At 38.8% G+C, this 22,935-nt stretch overlaps 2 protein-coding genes across 11 annotated transcripts in view; both read right to left on the bottom strand.

The window, feature by feature from the left end:
• Positions 1–2,836: 2,836 nt before the first annotated feature.
• LOC104608613 (uncharacterized) overlaps positions 2,837–22,935 on the bottom strand; it is a 28,812-nt gene continuing 8,713 nt past the window's right edge. For 9 of the 10 annotated variants that reach the window (XM_088890916.1, XM_088890903.1, XM_088890922.1 and 6 more), the window contains one exon: positions 22,363–22,925. In XM_088890916.1, coding sequence (XP_088747042.1) covers positions 22,858–22,925 — 68 coding nt within the window. In that variant the 3' untranslated portion in view covers positions 22,363–22,857. Of the gene's footprint in view, positions 2,878–22,362; positions 22,926–22,935 lie in introns of those variants that run through there. The other variant, XM_088890929.1, reaches the window with a different exon arrangement.
• On the bottom strand, positions 6,983–22,706 carry LOC104608682 (serine/threonine-protein kinase-like protein At1g28390). Its single transcript, XM_088896243.1, has 5 exons — positions 22,627–22,706; positions 22,010–22,104; positions 9,262–9,414; positions 8,987–9,137; positions 6,983–8,910 (listed from the first exon to the last, which is right to left on the bottom strand). The coding sequence occupies exons 1-5, from the start codon at positions 22,704–22,706 to the stop codon at positions 7,167–7,169; spliced, it is 2,223 nt and encodes a 740-aa protein (XP_088752369.1). The 3' UTR covers positions 6,983–7,166.

Here is a 22,935-nt window from a genome sequence, read left to right as displayed (position 1 = left end):
AAGTGATACCCAAAGAAAATAAAATTTCCATGAACCCTACATAAATCTCAAAAAAGAACATGAGTATCTTGGTCAATAGGAACCAAAATCCCACTTACCAGTTTTCCTCTCTCAAAATCCAAAAAATGAATGAGTCCTAAATGTAGATAGTTAGGGGGTTTCCATGACTTTAAATGTTAGAAATTATTCTAATAAATTGTATGGAAAAATGTATGATGCCAGAAAAACATGATACTTAAAAGGATTTGACCGATCAAACCCCTAGTAAATTTTGATGAAAACGTAATTGATTGAATACCACTTTTATGATGATTGTTGATTGGCTATAAGATTTCTGGCATCATGGTTGAACCCTATATTGCATTCTTTAATGATCAAAAAAAGAGAAAAGTGAAAAAAGGAGTTTCGTGGTTTCACATGCTGGATACTCACACTTTTATGCTAGCAAGTAGGAAGACAAGCATGTCAGACCATTTTATACTCCCGATCTCCTAAACTTAGGCTTTTATGCCAAGTTGTATGCTATGCTAACCAAGGAGCTCCAAATAGCTCAGGTTGGTAAGAATAAAATACAAATATGTACAGTATAAATACAACCATCAAAAATAAAACTTACAAGGTTTTGCACCCTACATGTTTGTATTTGTACTCTTGCCAAATTAAGTAGACATGTACATATTTTATGGGGTGGTTTTGACGAATTCTAATCAGGTAAGCACATAAGATGAACACGCTTTGGAAATTTTGTGACTTTGTCCCATAAAATACCCTCAGCCCACCTTTGAAATGATTTAAATAAATTTTTAAGACGGCTCTCAAAATATTTATCGCGTGCTTATTGGATTTGTTTACAATGGTGCGCCTACTGAATCCGGTCTCAGTTCTGGTTGGTCAAACTCTCAAAACGTGAGAGTAACCATCAACTTTCAAATAGGAGAGTTTAACCAATCAAAACCACCCATGAATTTGATGAATTATGATTGATTAGTATATGACCTAGTATAAAAGCCCAAGTGTAGGAGGAATCCGAATTTGCTCATCACAAAACACTTCTTACACCAACCTCACATCTAGAACAACACTCTTACTTGTATGTTATCATTCATGGAGAGATGCTCCCAATGCACAACTGCAACATGGTGTAAGGTTCGCATGATTGGTGAAGAGCAAATCAGAATTCATGTAGGAGATCTGGACTGGCCATTTTAGGCTCCCAACTAGATTGCCATGTAGGAAATTTGTGGGTTGTTTAGGAAAGCTTGCTAAACAACTCAACTAGCATAAAAATCTTTGAAATTTTAGAGTTTTGTTTTTATTACAAATCTAGATCATTCTTCACTCATTAGATAGGAACTTGCCACATGGAAGTTCCCTAGTTCGTTTGGATCCTTCATCAATGTTCTAAATTAGGGTAAATTGCTGAAACCTCCCATGAAGTTTTTGACTGTTGTTCAAAGTTGAAACCTCCATTGAAGTTTGGTAATTGCAATCACCTCCTCTGAACTTTCTAACAGTTGCAAGTAGACCCCCTTTGTTACTAATAAGAGGCATGAAAATGTCCAAAATACCCATGTGATTACTATTGAGACTGGTTTCTACAAAAAAAAAAAACAATACAAATTTTATGAACAAAACAAAAAAATTAAAGTTGCAGCTTTACCTTTGAGAAATTGATATGATGGAAAAATTTGAAAAATCAATCAATTTCAAGAAAGAGATTGGAAAGGTTTGGGGTAAAAATTCATATGAAGAAAAAATTTGGAAAATAAAAATTTTGGTCAAAAGTAATTGTAGCAAGAGTATTTTGGACACTTCATGCCACTTTTTAGAGGATTCTAAAAAAGGGGATCTACTTGCAACTGTGTCAGAAAGTTGAGGGGAAGTGACTGCAATTACCAAACTTGAGGGGAGGTTTCAGCACTTTACCCTTTAATTTATGATGAAATTCCATGGAATTCCTGTTTCAGTTATGTTAACATTAATTGAAATCCTAAAAATTATGGATAAATTTCATATGAAAATTTGATGCATGTCCTAAAACTTCAGGATTTTACAATATGTTTTGGAATTTTACATAAAACCCTTGAAAGTAAATAAAAAGTTCAGAAAAATATTAAAAAATATAAATAAATGACAAAATTCACCAAAAAAAAACTAAATTTGTCTGAGACTTAAAAACTTGTCTTGCATGGTTCCATTAAACAACCAACTACACTGCACAAAAAAAAAAAGGGCCAACTAAATTTGACAACCTGCACTGTCAACAAAGCTCTCCCCACATAACATATTAATAGGACTAGCTGAATGCAATAGCTGTTCAGTAGATTGTAGAACAAACAATAACACTCACAACAGTGTGGGTCTCATGTATTTTGTAACTGGCGTGGGGTATTATCATTAGTTCCACAGCTTGTTACTAGATAACAGAAGCGTTCAGCTAATCCAAATTCTTGTAATAGTATCGGTATTAAATGCATTGTAGGGTGAACCAATGTCACGCAAGGAGAGCACTATCGAATGTGGAGAACCAAAGCTTTCTCCAATTAATTGTTATCAAAATTGACCTAAAATTCAGTCTGGAAAGATCCCCTAATTACAGGTCAAATGGTTCATATGTCAATTTGACAATATGGTTGGTTTGTTTTTGAAAACAAAAACAATTACCACAACAATACCCCCTGAATATATGCTTAGAATATATATGGCATCAGTTAAATGGTAATATTCTTTAGCTCAACAATGACCTTTGTCTTGGCTTGGACTGGCAACAAATGAACTAAACCAAGAATAATACCTGTCTGTGGATGAACTCATTTGCTCAATAAAGCGAGATTTCAGCAGTAAGGAAATGCTATTTTATGATCAGGAGGTTCAGACCTGCGTGGAAGACAGGTCAGTCATCAAGGGGAAAATAGTATAATTCGTCTTTTGCCAAGATAATACGTCCAGCTGCTAAGAAAAAAACATAAAATAAAAAAATTGGATGTCCAAAAACAAGATGGGCAACCTTAGGGTCAATACTCAATACCGTACATTAGGAAGCTTCGCTTTCAATTTTCAACCATGGTTGCCATGTGCTGTTGGAATGTCCAGATAGAAAAGAGTTTGGTGTGGTGAAACAATCAAAATGGATAGGTGACACCGGGTTTAGTTCTACTGGGATACCCATAGCTGATATACCTTGAATGAAGAAAAAAGGTTGACCTTGTTTGATCACATGGTTTCTGATCAATTCTCATGATTGGGGTTTTGAAGGCTGAAAGCAGATCATTCTGGTTTCTGGACGACAAAAGTATGACTTCCATGTGGTCATCAACCCAACAATAAATTAAATAAAAAAGACTTCCCTGTAGTCTCTGATAAGCAAGCAGCTGGTTGTTATATTTGATAGAGTTTATGAGTGATACTGATTCAGTAGTGATAAGTTACATTATTGGGCAAATGTCCTCGTTTTGCCGTCTCCTTGGGAGATGGTCTCTGTAATAAGCAATGGTATTGGATTCGATTGGAGATGGCGCAAATACACTTGGGGAACTACCTAGACAAGTGTTGTTACTGCACTTTCAGCTGAAGGTGAGACAAGGACCTTTAACTCTTAACTTCCCACCTTGAAATGAGATTGACAAGTATTCACCACAAAAAAGTGAGAGAGGAAAGAAAAGAAAAATGAGGTTGATAGGCCCAGAAAACGTGCACTGAGAAGAAGAAAAACCTTTAAGTTCTTCCTCTGCGTTAGAGGCAGAGAAGGATCATCACAGCATTTATCCAACCTAGCACCTCAGGAGTCAGGACACTTTGTTGCTTGTTGAAAGACTTCCTAGTTTTTTGGGTTTTGGAAGATCCTTTTGGAAATCTCAACCAAATGCCACCTAAAAAATCAGCTGTCTGAATATTAAAATCAACTTTTCCATAACCAAAAGAATACCATCTTCCTCAGGACAACAGAAATTTATGTAAACTTGAATGATAATAAAGGAAAAAGGGCATAGGAATTGATAAACTTTTCATTATCTTAAGAAGATCCATATACTTTTAATGGAAATAGATCTAACAATTATCAAAGCATAAATTACCACTTGGTAACATATGAATGAATAACATTTAGGTTAGACATGAAAGACTCACATCCTCAATAGAAACTTATATGTCCCTAGGAGATGTTTTTATTGAATTACCTGCAAAACCAAATTTAGACATCTCAATGATGAATTGAACTGTCATCGCTTTCTTTTTTCTCTTTTGTTTAACATTAACATGTATCAATATTTACAATTATTATAAGATAACAAGCCCAATGAACCGGTTGGTCCCTGGTGTGGAACTTTGTGACATTAACATGCTGTAACATTAACATGCTATAGAGAAGATTAATGGTATCCAGATTCTCCAAGGCAACAAGTTTGTTTTCTCTCATAACTTGCTATCCACCAAAGCTATGAAGGATAACGGTGACCTAAAAAGAAGAAATGAATTTCACCTGTGCATGGAGTTCTTTTTTTATAGACAAACTATCAGCAATAAAATCATTGAGCAAGAAACTTAAAAGGACATTACCCAGTGCTGGTCCCGGATAGCCAGGGTCTTGGGAGGATGGACCAGATAGGAACCTAACCTAGGACAATTTTTTGCATGAAGTGGATGAAAGATTTATGACTAATAGTGGACACTCCCAGGCTAAAACCTGCATACCCACAGACTCGCATGGTCAGCCTGATATTTTACCATTAGACCAAGCAAAAGTCCTCTATTGAGCAAGCAAACTAGAAAAGGAAATACAGAATGCAACAAAAATCATAGAAATGCTTGGGTAACTTCAATACAAAAAATCTAGGTGCAGTCCCATTTGTTTATCTTCAATAAATGTGTTAGACTGTTTGTCATACTGACTTGCACCAGATATGAATATTAGCCATATTTGGCTGTTATCATCAATCCACTCCTATTATTATTTAATTTGTTTTGAAGTTTCATCTTTGAAGTTTTGGATGGAAACTGCAGAAAATCTTACTGTCATATGTACACCAGAAACTATTTAGAGAAATGTTTGCTTATACTGCATTTGTGCCTCCTGGTGCCTTATCTGTTTTATTCCATGTAACAGGAGTTTCCAAGAAATGACTGATAATCATAGTGAAGCAATATGATTTTATCCTTGTTTTGGTGACAAAACTAACTCCCTTGGTCTTTTTACACTCCAGAACGCTTTGAAAATCAACTTTTTTTTTTTTCAGTTTCCAAGTATTGACAGTATGGTAAAGTAATTGGTGTCATGTGAGGTATCATAAACATGCTATACTAAAAATTTACTAGTTTTAAATGGAGAATTTCTACTCCAAATGCCAGCAGTGCATTCCTGGGACTGGGAGCTCAGAAAAGATAAAGAATTTCCTGAAATGCAACAAATGTCACAAATATCTGTTTCAACACTCTCTTCAATTTTTTTTTTCAGTTAGACAGTACTGATCCTTGTGCCTTATTGCAGATGTTGATGCAAAAGGATAAACACGAGTAGAATAACCTATTCTGGATACTCTCCATTTCTGAAGTGTATGAACCACCCCATTTCACTTGCAGCTACAAAACTTAGGACTGTAATCGGAGCAAGCATTCACCTGCTATACCCTCTTCAAGTCATTTCTGCATGAGATTAAGCAGAATGAACTTGACTTTCATGTTAGGGAAAATCTTTCCCATGGACCATAAGACATGCATATACTTGTGATTTGTGAACCAGAAGTCCAGAACAAAGCCTCCAAAAAAATCCATCTCAAATAAGATATCCTCTTTCTGATGTCCACTAGGCTTTTCTCAAATAAGATATTTTTCTTGTGAACCAGAAGTCCGGAATAATAGTTGTGGAAAGTTCTTTCAGTCATCTTTTGAAAAATATATTACATCTTTCACTTAACTCATTTTGCTTTGATTTTTTGTAGACAAGGATGGATCATCCCACCTAAGCACTTGCTAGAAACCATTTGACCTACTACTTACATAATTAAGAATTAAAAGTTGGAAAGGCTTAAACAATACAACTTACAAACATCTATATGGCTCCTAAGCACAATAAAATAACTAAGGCTACGGTTGGTTACACATAAAATAAAGGAAAACAAACAATTTCCTTGGAAAATTTATATTCAATAGGAAAATTAATCATTTTCCCAAGTATCCTAGTATCCGGCTTAACTTGGAAACCAAAACTAAATGTGAGAAATATATGGGTGTTCCCAGATTTGGATGAAGAGGAACCCTCCTTTCAGAAATGAGTTAGATTAAAGAGGAATGACATTTTCCTACAACTACCATTTATGTTTTAAAAATGATTGTTTTCGGCATCCGTTTCCATGGAAATACTTCATTTTCCTTAATTTTATATGCAACCAAAGAGAACCTACATCAGACAGAATGGGAAATTAGTAGTTAAGATCAACAACTAAAAAAGTGCTTAATTATTCATAAAAGCCATTATGAGATCTGTATGACCATGGAGAAGAAGAAAAGAGAACACACCAGAGTACTTTCAAGATAGATAAAAACAGAAATCAGAATATGAAGAGTAAGCATTATGTAACATATGCACCATTCTTCAATTCCTTTTTTTTGGCAATAATTATAACACTTTCAAGGTCACTAAGTGGTGGAACCAAAAAGCAAAGGCCTCCTCTGTATAAAAATAGTTGGTAAAAAAAGCATTAAAGGAATTATGGAAGTGATGTGATATGATCATATGACATGATAGTTGGGACAAGGCTTAGATGATGATGATGTGAAATGTCTAATACCAACTCTGTTTTTTTTTTTTCCTTCCCTTCATGTAAAAGAAGCTATCTTGCGCAGGTTGCTACATAGGTCTTTCCATGTAATTGATTTACGTAGAGATTAAGTACAAACAACTCTTGTATGTGTGTGTGTGTTTCTTTTCCATTTCAATTAAACCTTTGCTTGTGAAGATCTTGAGGGCATAGATGTTGTAAATAATGGAAGAATTGAAAAGGCAGCACTTCGAGATAAATTGTATTAAGGGGAAAATACATAAAAGGATTAAATTTACAGGAAATTGCTGTGATGAAACTGAATTACCCAATCAATGTGCCAGCTTGGAAGTATATTATACAGATGAAGCAGTCATTCTTCAATTAACTCTACTTCAAATTTCCAATCGAGACCTATATCGATCGCTTCTTATCGAGTATTTTCTTCTGGGAACCTTTCTGCACGCGTACTACCAATCTCGACACACCCAGGTGACCCAGCCCCCTAAACTGAGGATTTTTCACCAGCTGAAACACCAACCTTCTTTCCCCACCCCGTACTAATCCTGCGGTTTGCAACAGCCTCGACTTGTTCAACAATCTCATGGCATGAGGCATACTCAGAGCCAAACTTGATTTCCTTTGGACCAGCGCAACCTGATAACTAGAAGAGCCCATTTTCCTTGTATCAACTGAACCAGTTGATTTAGGTTGCATGCAACTACCACCAGCAGCAACCCAAGTACTTGCTTCTCGCCCAAAATCCTCACTAACAGCACCACTTGAAGTACTTGCTGCTTCTCGCCCTGAATACTCACCGTCACCAACAGGAACAGCACCACTTGAAGTACTTGCTGCTTCTCGCCCTGAATACTCACCGTCACCAACAGGAACAGCACCGACGGAGCTAATTGCTTCTCGCCCGAAATTCTCACTTACAACACTAACCGAACTAACCGCTTCTTGCCCGATTTCCTCAGCAACAGCACCAATCGAACCCATTGCTTCTTTCACTGAATCCATAGCGGGCGGAACACTGGATACTTTTGTATTCCTCAACGGCGAAGCTCTGCTCCCAGATTTGGAGGTCTTGACGACAGCCTCTTCTTTCCCATCATCAAACACCTCTCGGTCAATTGCTGGAGATGTCTTCTTTACCCGCTTCCTGAGATTGTTCCAAACTGCCGAAGGCACTTTCTTGCTAACAGTTTGTAGACACTCAACCACCTCCGCCATAGACGGCCTCTTTTCGGCCGTCGACCCGACACATCGTGCCGCCAGAACCGCCAATTGTCTCATCACAGACGGGTCCCCGGGCGGCCCGATCCGGGGATCGAACAGCAGAGCAAATTCAAACTGCTTGATAAGTGGCAAGGCCCAATGAACCACCGAGGGCGGGCTGTAGTTCACATCAATGGCGTTTCGGCCACTGATGATCTCCAACAACAGAATCCCAAAACTGAAGACGTCGCTCTTGGCACTGAGATTCTCCGGCAAAACGTAGCCGGGGTCGAGGTAGCCCAAAGTGCCGGCGGGAGGCGTACATCTGATCTTTACGTCCTCAACGTGTCCCCTCAAGGCCAACCCGAAATCCCCCAGCCTGGCATTCCAGTTTCCGTCGACGAGCACGTTTGACGACTTAATGTCCCTGTGAATAACCGGCGGGTTCGAAGAATGCAGAGTCTCGATCGCCTTCGCGGTCTGCAAGGCGAACCGGATTCGCTTAGCCCAACCGGGCGGTCGAGGTTTTGCGTGTAGGAGATCGTAAAGAGATCCATTCTCCATAAACTCAACGACGAGAAGCTTCTTCTCTTTTGCATCAACACTGAATCCCAGCAGATTCACCAGACGAGGGCTTCGAATTCTGGAAAGGACTTCGATCTCGTTGTCTACGGGATGGTTGTTCATGTTGTTGAAGTCCCCACCTTGAAGCGTGGCTCCAGCCCACGTCATCGTCTTCTTAACAGCAGCAACGAGCTTACCATCGTCAAGAACAGCTCTGTAGACACTGCCATGGCTACCTTTACCAAGAAATGAAGCCGGGGAGAAACCTCCGGTGGCGGACTCCAGCTCGGCGTAGGAGAAGTGTCGGATTTTAGTGGGTTCATTTTTACAGATTCCTGATCTCTTCCTTCTGTCCCAGTTGTAGGGATCGCAACTGATGATGGAAGACTCAGCTTTGCAAGAGAGATAACCCATTTATTACTAGTTTGAGATGAGAATGAGATACTTACTTCTGAAAGAGAGAGAGAAAGAGACGGGGCGACAACAGTGCTGTTACTTTGGAAGCTCGGGAGGAAAGAAAAGGAGTTAAGAAGAGCGAGAGGTTCAAACTCCAAAGCGAGGTGGTAGAACGAGAGCGGCGAAAGCAATAACTGCTCTCATCTATCAAAGAATATAATAGAATAAATTTGTTAAGTCTCCAACAGTATCAGTACTCTTTAGTCTACGCTTTATAAGAAAATATTATTAAGAGAGAGAGAAGGAGGGAGGAAATACTCAAATATACCAGAGACCCATAAGACACAGGGAGGGAGGCAAGCTCTTCCAATCCAAGATTTTAATATTGGTCCGTAATTCCATGCATACAAAAACGTGAAACCGTGAGATAAGCTGAGAGAAATTTTCTTGGGTTCATTTTCAACGCGTCCGACCCATGTGGCTTAAGATAAAATAGATTATAGATTATCAAATTGGGGGGTGGGTGGGGGTATGTAATAAATGATAAACAATTCCGTGAGATGCGACGCCGACGAGAGAGATGTTTAAGTATGGGTGGATGTCATGTCATCTAAGTATGGGTTTTATGGAAGTTAAGTAACGAAACTTTTGGGTTTTACTTGTTGTTGTTTCTCATTTCTCAACTCAACCAAAATTTGGACACGACACATTCGAATTATTTTCACTTTAGTTGAGTGGCACGTGCAAATTGTACTGTACATGAATAGAGTAGAAGAGAAGAAAATAAATGAAATCATTTTGACGTGAAACCAAGCAATTATGGTAAAGAAACTAAAGGTAATGTATTGAATTCTGGGCATGTGGTGATTTGGTGAGACAGGGACCATAGAATTGATGATACACGTGAACTTGTGGTTTGAAGATGGTTTCTGTATCTGTGTCGGTTGCAGAGCAATAACTAACAAGCTATTAGTTATTGAATCGTGAATTGTCCTGTCTTCCTCCTCGTTCGGACCTCCTACTCATTTACTCAACACTAACGCCTTTATGTTAAAGCGTACATTAACCAAACCAAGCTCACAAGTGTGAGGTTGGATGGGGATGACGATACTGAGTTGGGATGTTATATTGTGGGAACGGGATCTGTTCCTTACACATAGGCGCCTTAGTTACAGGCACATCCACCGTGGATTGGGAACATCTCCCGTCAATGATAATTTATAAATATGGAACATCTGTTCCTTACACATGTGCGTGTAAGATCGGTGTGAAGGGCCCCGTATGAGAAGCAGATCGGGCCTTCATATTGTGTGGGCCAATGAGGATGACGCCATGATCTACGGAAAATGAGGAAGAGATGTGGGTCCCTCCAGTGAGGGGTCCGAACTTGAACCTACCATGTAAATGTAAATGGGCGGATCCCGTTTGGATCCGAGTCCTGAGATTGGTGTATGCATCGCTATAAGGACAAAAGGACAAGAAGACCCGAAGCTGGTTTGGCTTGGCCTGGCTTTCAGGAGTCGGGACGCAAAAGCATCAACGGGAGGAAAGAGGTATTTGGTTGGCGTCTACGGCAGTCCAAAACGTTGGGGGACCTATTTTTCTTTCTTTCTATCTTACTTTCAAAATTTAATGAATCAAGCATTGTTATTCTTTGTAGTCCCCTCCAAAAGAATGTGCTAACCAGTGTAACAATGGTGGGTGGTTCACTTGTTGTTGTACACATTATTTTGTTATAGTTGTTTGATTTTTTCAATTCATGGTGGTGGTGGTCTGTCTCTTCTCTTTGCAGGTAGCCATAGCCACGTGGGTATGGGCTGAATTATCACGATCAGCTATCCAATCCGTTTCTGAATCATCTCAATCAACAATCTCTATCTGTCTCAACTTTAGAGGGTGTATGTAAACGGATATATACTTCCATACCCGGGTACCCGACATTGGAGAATGGACCCATTCATGGGCCTAAAACTGGACCAGGATGGGTTTTTATTCAATCCGGATTATCAAGGAGATGGGCTTGGAGAGCTGGGAGAGCAACGTCCATTTCCCTTTCCCAATTCCCATACTAGCTAGCTAATTTCCTTGTTTGGGTTGCAGGAGTGGAAGACCCATTATTAATCTCAGGCGGAATTCTGAGTTTTGAGAGGGAGGCACAAGATGGGGTGAAGAAATGAAGATAGGTAGTCCGATCAGCAGTGACCAAATGTCAATAATTATCACACGTTCACACACCTATCCTATCCTATCAGACTATCAGAATGAGGGGAAACAAGTGGATATGACTAAAGTGTTGGACAAATGGACAAATTTGTGTGTAAGTGTGTAGGGATATATACTCGCCCCCATCAACTTCGCCTTGATCCATGGATGGATGTACATTTGCCCAACCAAAAGACGTTTAGATGGAAGGGGATTGGGGGGCATAAAGGCGCTACTGCAAGCAGGAAAGGGATTTCGTTATCCTCCAAACAAGTACTTCTCTCAGTTCCCATGGAGCATGGATCCTTTAATTTGTTGGGATGCATGCATGCCTGCCATAAGTTGCACATGGAGTGGTACCTTATCTAATTGGTTAATTCCAATCTCTCTCTCCTTCAGCCAAATGGATAGAGAAGACATCGATATAGAAGCCATCTATACCATACTCCACATTAATTAATTACCATGAACGAGCACATGGACTATATCAATGACCAATCTTGACACCTTGTGGGTAAATGATTTATTGCCATGCAAAATGCATAAAGAAAACATTATATGGACCACTTAGACTTAGTGAACACCCGGCCCTCTAAGTTATTATTTGTAGCCTTGTAGGTGCAGCAGCTAATTGAGGCAGTTCTGTCCCTGTTACCTGTACATGTATTCATGGGCTGGGCTCGAACTTAGTTTTTCTCAAAATTTGAATGGGAAATAGTGTAAAGCCAAGCCCATGCAAAGCCCGGTCTGTGAACGAATCTAGTTCCCACATATCATACTCCTGGCTGCAAATCCTTTACCAAACACAATCCCATCGCTTAAGATCTCAGTAGTCAGTCAGTAATATACCCAAATTCAATTTCACGATTTATTGTTGGGGCTCTATCTTGACGTTACTCTTTCAAACTCAAGATGGAGCCACACGAATACTCCCAAACTTAGCCCTTGTCCTAATGGTGTATTATATTACACCAGTCGGCATGAGGCCAACTTTCATTCACCTGTAAAATCTAGGTTTACAATAATCTCACCGAGAGATAAATCAGAATTAAGCAGAAGAGAATTACAAGAGGGAGTATCACCCACTCAAAAGAGAAATACAATGGTGTATTATACCAGTCCGGATCTCATGTGTTTACACCTTGTACAAAGGTGTGCACTAACTAATGAAAATTTATCAAATTTCACTGGCAATCTATTTTTTTCTATAACGCAGTTTTGGCCTGAACTAAAACCGTGAAATCTTGACCTTTAATGTATTTATGTGGCCCCATCTTGAGTAAGATTGGGCCAAGATAGTGCCCCAAGCCCCCAACAATACATTAAAGGTAAGGCTGCAACTTGGGTTGGGTTAGCCCGAACCCAACTCTAAGAAGAAGGTTTGGGTTGGGTCTGGTTGATGTTTGAGTTAGTGTTAGGGTTAAAATTTAAGAACCTGACTTTACTTCAGGTTGGGTTAGGGACTTAGGGTTGACCCCTCAAGCAACCCGATTGAACCCGAACCCGATAGATGTATTTAAAGAGAGTTTGAATTGAAAAACTTATGAATTATCTAAATATTATATCAAAATTATATAATAACTTTAAAATGTTTATTAAAAACACAAAGAATAATTATAATATATTTTAATAATTTTATATTTACAAATTTATCACAAAATTATGTACTAACAATATAAATTATAATTTAATGGATTATTCAACTCAATGTTATTCAAATAATAAAAATTTAACATTAAAAATAAATATTATTTAAATATTCCAATAACTAAATATCTTAAATAACAAAATATTAAAAATAACTAAATAATTATATAACAAAATATTTAATATTATGTAATTACTTTAAAATAAGTAAAAATCAAATAACAAAATTTTATAAATATTTTACATATTACTTAAATATTTAAATTACTAAATATTTTAAATAATGATTTTTTTAACATAAATAAATTATAAATAGTTAAAATAATGAAATTATATAATAAATTTAAAAATTTTTCTTAATTCAATAAATACTTAATATTTTAAAAATTTTAAATAACTAATTTCACTTATATCAATTAATAAATCTACAAAAATTATACATACTAAAATTAGTATTTATTGTATTTTCAGAAATTATTTGTTGTAGTTTTTGATAAATATATTTTCAATAATTCTTTATAAATCTATTTTTGTTTTTTTTATTTAACAGAAAATTTTCAATAATTATAGGAGATTTATTTAACTTTTTAAATTTAATTTATTGTAATTTTGTTATTATTATAATTATTGTATTTTGTTAGTTATTTATTGTAATTTTGTTATAAATTTATTTTCAATAATTGTGTGTTTTCGCTATAAATTTTCAATAGTTATTGGTGATGAAACTATTGTTGTTTATTAGAATTTAAACTATTAATTTAACTGAAATTAGGAGTGTTCTAGGGTTGGTTCGGTTTAGTTGCTGGCTTTATGGCCAATTAAATCAACTTGGTCAGGTTGGGGAGTTGGTCACTCGAAATCAACTGACCATTGTCGAAAATCAACCAACCCGTGTTGTGTTGATTTGGGTCAATTTTCAATTTAGTTAGTCAGTTCAAAATATTTAAATTTAAAAATGAAATTTAAATTAAAAAAATTACATTGGTATTATTAAAAAATCATTTATAAAATTAAATTTACAATGTACAATGTTTTAGGTTAAGAAATATAGAAAATTTCCCACTTTCCCATCTTAAAAAAATTATATTTAAAATATAAAACATTAATACATATACATTGTTGGGTTAGTTTAGTTTTGGTTGGTTTACAAATGGCCAAACCGAAATTGATTCAACTTGGTTGGGTTTGCTGAACCAAAGCCGATTGGAAATACTACAAAACCAACCAACTTGGGTCAAGTTGGGTCGGGTTGATCAGTTTCATTGGTTTGATGAACAACCCTAACTAAAATTAATTATTGCTAATTTTGTATTATAAAAAAATATTAAAAGTTGTATATAAAATATAAATAATTATTAATTATTTAAAAATTAAAATACAAAACAATCGTATACTCTTATGTGTTTCTATTATTTAGCTTTTGCTTAACAAAACCTGTGCATCACATAGGTCCCCACTATTAAATTATAAAGCCATATATAGTTTGATGGACCCCTGGCCCCATATCCAATATTTTAATCACTAGTCATAAAAGGACAACCTTTTGGTTCATTTATCCACACCATCTAGTCTTATAGGCACACAAAACAAATGGAATCATGGAATGGGCTTTGGGGCACTACCCTTCTCCACCAAATGCATCTACCAAGCTCAAAGTTGACAAATACTCTAAAACTCACCCCTCACCTACAACTCTTGCTGATCAGGGTGTCACTAAACAATTAGGGCCAAGACTTACCAAAGGATGATGATAGTCATTGAGATTCTCAAAGCTTCAAACAACCTGCTTCAAAGTTCAAATTAAGGAGTTAAAGATCAACTGATCAAGCTGGTTCTTTGGCTTAAGCTAACCTTTTAACTTCAGCTTTGTTTTACAATTCTTAAAGTATATATTTAATCATGTAAAACACCCCATATTGACAGTTTGACACACTGAGAAGTTTCTAAAGGAGATGATGAATAAGACCCATGATAGAGTTCCATGGTGGCACCAGATATATTCATTGTTGTCTATGGCCCATGACGTAATAATTTGTATGGTCTATGTATTATTGTGCTTTTTGTTGTTTAAAAGCTGTACGACTCCAGACTATCAGTGTGATCTCCGTTCCACGCCACCCAGGAGATGAAGGCAAAGTCAAGATTATTGAGTGCCTGTCCCCGTGAGAGGAATTCTGTCTAATCCGATTCATGAAGTATGTGAACTTGCTTTTAATGGCGCTTTCACCGTTTAAGATCATGTATCTTTTTTCATCTGTTAAAAGGAAAATTTGGGGGAATTAACATCTTGGCTACTGTATAGGCATTAGAGAGAGAGAGAGAGATGGGCCGAAGTTGGTCCAAGAAAGAACACAATAGCTACTATATAGGCATTATAGGGGTTTTTCTCTTCTGTGCAACTACAGAGGTTAACTTCATACTTACAAAAAGTATGAAATTCAAATCAATCGTGAGCAGGCAAACTGGAAAAGCACCAAACTGAGACTGGATCAGAGACAAATCGCATGAAGGTCTCGATGAGCCTTCCTACCACAAATACAGAAGCCTAAGGTGAACCATTTTTTAGATCATCAGCCCTGTCCAGGTGAGTCACGTCCCGTCAAAATGAGGTTTTGTTGTAGGGGTGTAAATGGATAGATCATGATTCGATCCGAATCCAATCATATTTTTGTTTGATTTGGATGACTCTTATTGATTTTTGGATCAGATAATCAGATAATAGGATCTGATTGAAAATTAAATTAAATTTTGGATATATGTTTATATTGTATTTTTGTAATTTTTATAAAAATACATGTATATATTAAATATTAATATATATGATGAAAATAGTTAAAAAATATTTGTACTTTTTGTTTTTTATATAAACTGTTTTCTAATAATTTATTATAATCTTTAAAAGTAAATTGGACCCCATCAGATTGGGATACCTAACATCATTAATAGATTTGGGTTAAAATTACCATCTATGAAATCCCATCCGATCTTCAGATCAGATTCAGATATACCTGATTTGAATTCCACCCAATCCTTCTTACACCTTAATTATCAAGGCAGCAAGCAGATTACTTTAGGCCGGACCCAAGAACCACGCCCCAGAGGTTAGTAGGCCAAATAATTATAAACGAGGTTAGGGAATATTCTCGATTAGTGCCCTGTACTTTGGTCCCTAAACTTTAAAATGCGACGATTTAGTACCCAAACTTTCAAAATATAACAATTCAGTACTTGTTGTTAATTAGTTGTTAACCAATCGTTAAGTGGCATTTGAAAAAGACATAAATGTTCTTTGGGTGTCATACAATTTTCTTTATCAACCATTCAAACATTGACAAAAAATTAACAATTTCAAATCCTTGCCTCTTCTATTCAAGAAAGTTGGGATCACCAAAATGTCCACTCAAACGTGACCCCAACTTTCTTGAATGGAAAATGCAAGGATTTGGGATTGTTAATTTTTGTCAACGTTTAGATGGTTGATAAAGAAAATTAAATAACATTTGAAGAGCATTTGTGTCTTTTTCAAATGCCACTTAATGGCTGGTTAACAGTTAGTTAACGGTAGATACTGGATTGTCACGTTTTAAAAGATCGGGTATTGAATTATCGCATTTTAAAGTTTGGGAACCAAAGTAACACTAAGCCCAAAGTACAGCAGGGTACTAATCAGAAAATTTTCATTGAAGTGTAGAAGGAATTAACAAGTTAGACAACATAGTAATGTAAAATTTTCATTTATGAACTACCAACTCAAAAGAAAATGAGGATGCCAGCTAGCTTACCACTCAAAGAAAATTTTCATAATAATGTAAAACCAGCTAGCTTGCCACTAAAGACTAGACGGTTGTTGTTGAGACCTGGGACTGAATTCCACCAAAGTAAGCATAGAGGGAGTTCGAGAGATAAGCCCATATCAAATACTTAAAATCATGTGAACATGCTTTTAATGCAATTATCCCACCAAAGCCTGAGATCGGCTTCAGTCAATGCAAACTCCTTTCAAACGAGTTCAACTTCAGTCCAGGGACCCTCAGTCAGGGCACCATTCGCGCACCACACATCCTCCAATTTGTGTAAACGGTTGAAGCATGCGAGGATTCTTCACGTCATTACTTAACAACGTCCTCTCCTCTCCCTTGACAGCAGCGGTGAACCAGTAGTGGATTCTCTCCTATTTCAGACCTCCATCTCTAGCCTCTCATCCTCTCTCTCTCTCTTGTCTTCCCCTCTCCCTTTTCCTCTTCTTCCGTTCTCTGTTTCGTCACTACCGAGATCTGAAACACTCCCCTATTCAAGACGAAGCACAACAGCGACAAATAGTGAACCCAAGCCGAAATACGATTGGGACCAGCGGCAGCAACGGGAGTTAACAGCAACAACTCCCTCCCATTTTTTGATCTGATTCACCTTAGTCGAGATTTACCCTAATCCTTTATCATCGTCATCGGTCTAGTAAGTTAAGTCACCGTCGGGTGGATGGGGGAGATTCAGCTAATCTGAATTCTCCTTAAAACCAATGATTTATTAGAGGTCTCTTCTCCCTGTCTCTCCTCCCATCCACTCAGCGGCGACTTAACAACCATTATTGCTGGCGACAAACATGACTAACTGTAACTCCTCAACAAATGTCGATTTCCGACACCTTGTGAATCGCTTGCCAAAGGGAGCAAGCTTCACCATCATCTTAGACTCCTGCCACAACGACGGCCTCATCGACAAGGAGAAAGAGCAAATCAGGCCTTCAGTTGCTAGCGGCGCACCACCAACCCACCACCCCAAGACCATCCCTCTGTGGAATCAATACTGCAGCACCTGACTTCACTCCCCAAGACTTGATGCTTGCGTCAAGTCTTCGGCAGAACTTGACGCAAGCATCAAGTTCCGCCTGCCAGAGTAGTATGGCAGGGTCTCTGCACCCAGATGCATGCCCCCAATTAGCAACTCTCTGTATGCAAAGTTCTACTCCTCGGTCCCAATGGCTAACACTGTCACCAAATACTTGGTGTCAGACCCCCATTTCTTGAGCTTCACCTGGGTGTGATGCTCCACAAAATGCACATTTGTCAATACCCTCTACCCACTAATAATGAAGCCACTACTACTGGAACTATACTACCTCTTTTGTTGCCATGGGAGTGAGAAATTGCACTCCGTGTGAACACAAAACACCTTAACAACCGCATCCATGGAAGGGACGACCTTGACTACATTTTCCCAATCGGGGTGGTGGCTCAATGAAGTGACTTCGCTATTCTTCATTTGGAGGTCCATATATAGTTTCAACAGCTGGTTTCTTGGGCTTTCGACCTCGTTTCCTCTTTTGGTCTCCCATCTTATATTAGGGTATTTTTCCAGTTCCATTGCAATAGAGAGTTGTTAGCCGACGACACATGTATTCACTCACCAACAACTCTCTGCACCGCCAGCCCACCGCCCCAAGACCATCCCTCTAGACTTAATCCTGCAGCACCTGGCTTCATTCACCGGCATTGACTCACTAGACGTCGACACCCACTTGTGCCAAGTCTTTGACAGCAACGCAAGCATCAAGTTCCACCTGCAAAAGGCTTCAAGCAGCAACCTCTCCCTGAGGTTGATCCATCCGCAGATGATGGTTGTTTGTCGCCAGCGGTAATAGATGTTAAGTTGTCGTCGGGTGGATGAGGGGAGAGGGAGAAGAGAACGAATAATCGAAAAATGGATTTTGCTTAACTAACGGTGTGTATTCAATTCTTTGGGTGTCCAATTTTGTGATTTGTTATTTGCATTATTGCCAAATAGGGAAGGGTAGTGTTATTTGACCATTTTTCCAAACAGATCCTGTTGTTGCAAAGAATAAGGGTGCAACTCGGGAATCCGAGTTAGCATTTGACACTTCATCAGGCTCGGGCCTATGGGCTGGGCTTATTCAAATTTTAACAAAAGAACAACCCAAGCCCGCCAAAGTTGCACCTCTAGCAAAGAAGGAAAGGTCAGCTCCTCTTTAAGAGTTTTGTGGACCAATGGAAGAAAAGGTTAAATAGTAAAATGTTAGAAGTCCAACTGAAAAAGGCTTAAACCCACGAGGACCCTAATACACTTGGTCCTTGATATTACAAAAGATTGGACTCAGATTAGAATCACCATCTATGAAATACCATCGGATCTTCAGATCTGATTCATATATACCTGATTTGAATTCGACCCAATCCTTTTTACAGCTTAATTATCAAGGCAGTAAGCCGATTACTTTAGGCTAGACCCAAGAACCACGCCCCAGAGGTTACTAGGCCAAATAATTATAAATGAGGTTAATTCATAATTTAAAGTGAAAATTCCCGATTAGTACCCTATACTTTGGACCTAGTGCCACTTTGGTCCCCAAACTTTAAAATGCGACAATGCAATACCCGAACTTTTAAAATAAAACAATCCAGTACCTGCTGTTAATTAGCTATTAACCAGCCGTTAAATGGCATTTGAAAAAGACAAAAATGCCCTTTGAGTGTCATCTAATTTTCTTTGTCAACCATCCAAACATTGACAAAAAAATTAATAGTTTCAGATCCTTGCCTCTTCTATTCAAGAAAGTTGGGGTCACCAGAATGTCCACTCAAACGTGACCCCAACTTTCTTGAATGGAAAAGGCAAGGATTTGGGATTGTTAAGTTTTTGTTAAATTTTAGATGGTTGATAAAGAAAATTAATAACATTTGAAGGGTATTTGTGTCTTTTTCAAATGCCACTTAATGACCGGTTAATAGTTAGTTAATGGTAACTACTGGATTGTTATGTTTTAAAAGATTGGATACTGAATTATTGCATTTTAAAGTTTGGGAACCAAAGTGACTCTAGGCCCAAAGTACAGGGTCCTAGAGAATTTTTCCTAATTTAAATGTAGAAGGAATTAACAAGTTGACAACATAATAATGTAAAATTGTCATTTATGATTGCCAACTCAAAAGAAAATGAGGATGCCAATTAGCTTGCCATTCAAAGAAAATGAATAAACCAGCTAGCTTGCCACTAAAGACTAGGCCTATAGGGTTGTTGTTGAGACCTGCAATTGAATTCCACCAAAGTAAGCATAGAGGGAGTTTGAGAGATAAGCCCAGATCAGATACTTAGAATCATGTGAACATGCTTTTAATGCAATTATCCCACCAAAGCTTGAGATCGGCTTCAGTCATTGCAAACTCCTTTCGAACGAGTTCGGCTTCAGTCCAAGCAACCTCAGTTAAGGCACCGTTCGCGCTATTGGAGGATGCACCACACGTTGTGTAAACGGTTGAAGCATGTGAGGATGCTTCATGCCGTTACTTAACAACGTCCTCTCCTCTCCCTTGACAGCGGCAGTGAACCAGCAGTGGATTCTCTCCTATTTCAGACCTCCACCTCTAGCCTCTCATCCTCTCATCTCTCTCTCTCTATTCTCTGTTTCGTCACTTCCGAGATCTGGAACATTCCCTTGTTCAAGACGAAACACAGCAGCAGCAAGCAGTGAACCCAGACCGAAATACGATCGGGACCAGCGGTAGCAACGGGAGTTAACAACGACAACCCCCTCCCATTTTCTGATCTGATTCACCTTAGTTGAGATTTACCCTGCTCCTCTGTCATTATCGTCAGTCTAGAAAGTTAAGTCACCACCGGGTGGATGGGGGAGAGAATTCAGCTAATCCAAATTCTCCTTAAAACCAACGATTTACCGGAGGCCTCTTATCCCTCTCTCTCCCCCCATCTACCCGACGGTGGCAAACATGACTAACTGCAACTCCTCAACAGATGTCAATTTTTGACACCTTGTGAATCGCTTGCCAAAGGGAGCAAGCTTCACCATCATCTCAGACTCTTGCCACAGTGGCGGCCTCATCGACAAGGAGAAAAAGCAAATTGGGCCTTTTGTTGCCAGTGGTGCACCGCCAACCCACCGCCCCAAGACCATCCCTCTAGACTCAATCCTACAGCACCTGACTTCACTCACTGGCATAGACTCACTAGATGTCAGCACCTACCTGTGCCAAGTCTTTGGCAGCAACGCAAGCATCAAGTTCCACTTGCAAAAGCATCAGAGCAGTTTGGCAGGGTCTCTGCACCCAGATGCTTGCCCCCGATTAGCAACTATTTACATGCAAAGTTCTACTCCTCGATCCCAATGGCTAAACACTATCACCAAATACTAGGTGTCAAACCCCCATTTTTTTAGCTTCACCTGAGTGTGATGCTCTACAGAATGCACATTCGTCAATACCCTCCACCCACTAATAATGAAGCCACTACTATTGGAACTATACTGCCTCTTCTGCTGCCATGGGAGTGAGAAATTGGGCTCTGTGTGAACACGAAACACCTTAACAACCACATCTATGGAATGGACGACCTTGACTACATTTTCCCATCGGGGTGGTGGCTCAATAACCGAATTATGTCTTGCAAGATCTCTAGTGACAGAGACAGCATGACACACTCTCCATTATTCTTGACCGTCCAAGAAGTCTTTCTCATTGGAGAAGCGACGACACTTGTATCAGCTTTCTCGGCATGCTTTTTAGCTTTGCGAGGTCAAACCCGTCCCTTGTGGGTAGTGGGAGGATCGACCTCTTCGATTTTAACATTGCTGACGAAAAAAATGTCATTGATGTTAGCCGATGAAGTCTCTGGTATTGTTCATTTGGAGATCCATAGTTTCAACAGTTGGTTTCTTGGGCTTTCAACCTCGTTTCCTCTTCTGGTCTCCCATCTTATATTAGGGTATTTTTCCAATTCCACTGCAACAGAGTTGTTAGCCGATGACACTCATATCACTCACTGACAACTCTCTGCACCACCAGCCCACTGCCCCAAGACCATCCCTCTAGACTCAATCCTACAGTACCTGACTTTACTCACTGTCATCGACTTGACTTCACTCATTGTCATCAACTCACTAGATGTCAGCACCCACCTGTGCCAAGTCTTCGGTGGCAACGCAAGCATCAAATTCCACCTGCGAAAGGCTTCCTGAGGTTGATCCATCCACCGGTGATGGTTGTTTGTCGCCGGTGGTAATGGATGTTAAGCTGCCACCGAGTGAATGGAAAGAGTGGGAGAAGAGAATGAATAATCAAAAAATAGGTTTTGCTTAACTAACGGCATGAAACATCCCTTGCATGCTTCAACCGTTTACATGAATTGGGCGCATCCTTCAATTGCGCAAACGGTGCCCTGACTAAGGTGCCTGAACTAAAGCCGAACTCCTCATAACATACAGCCGCACATTGAAAATATCTTAGAGAAGAAAGCATCAACAGATCCAAACCTACCAAACCTTCCAACATCTCCTGTAACTTTTTCTGGTAGATAGCTGTACATTGTCATTCATAGGGAAATATTTTGGATATGCTGCTGCTGAATTTCCGTGTTTAAAGCGTGTTAATAAGCTTTTACTAGAAAGCTATCAGCGTATCCCGATTCAAGTGAGAATCGATTAAGCGGCCTACCTAGTCGCGCAGGGATGGCCAAATGAGGGTGCCACCGTGCAAGCTAATAAATTGCTTACGCTCATAATGGAAAGTGTAAATACAAATATGTATACAAAATGATATAAAATACAAGGATTTACACTCTACGTGTTTATATTTGTACTCCTTCCAAACTAAACTGAGTCTTTTAAGCAATAGGGGCCCTCGCTCGGTTCAGATCTGTTTCCCCGCTGTCTCACCCCCACTTGCCCATAAAGAAATATAAAGGAAAAAATTGAGACAGTCGTGGCCTATCTACTCAACTAACTATACAAGGCGGATCATCTCGTTGAGCGGTGTGTTGCTTTCGAGATGAGTTTATCTATTTCCCCCTAAAAAATAAAAAACAATTTTTATTCACATACTTTCCATTGGCAACGCTGACTCGTTTATCTACCGTCATCTGTCGAGCAACCAACGCTGACCAGGGTTCAGCAGCATCCATCTATTTTTCTCTGAGGAACACATCCAATGCTATCTTCCTTCGAGTTCAACTGTTTGGTCAGACAGTACTTTATATGGGGGTCTAATGGGGATTAATGTTGTGCAGAACCCTGGTCTATCACCCGGTCAATCCCCGAAATTGAAGTTCCAACTCACGATTTTAACAACCTACCTGACTGGACAAAGGATCCATCACCGGTTCTGCCGCACAGACAGTTCCCTTGAATATG

Source organism: Nelumbo nucifera, chromosome 1, assembly GCF_055504915.1.
Source record: "Nelumbo nucifera cultivar China Antique chromosome 1, China Antique-T2T, whole genome shotgun sequence".
Lineage (NCBI taxonomy): Eukaryota > Viridiplantae > Streptophyta > Magnoliopsida > Proteales > Nelumbonaceae > Nelumbo > Nelumbo nucifera.
This window is presented reverse-complemented; position numbering and strand designations above follow the sequence as displayed.

What these genes read in the sequence shown, in the direction of transcription:
- LOC104608682 (XM_088896243.1), bottom strand. Translation starts at nt 22,706, where the DNA reads ATGGATGCTGCTGAACCCTGGTCAGCGTTGGTTGCTCGACAGATGACG. An exon ending in CTGTGTCTTATGGGTCTCTG is followed by an intron (nt 9,138 to 9,261) that starts GTATATTTGAGT and finishes ATTCTTTGATAG; the next exon opens with ATGAGAGCAGTTATTGCTTT. An exon ending in TTTCTCTCTCTCTTTCAGAA is followed by an intron (nt 8,911 to 8,986) that starts GTAAGTATCTCA and finishes TTCCATCATCAG; the next exon opens with TTGCGATCCCTACAACTGGG.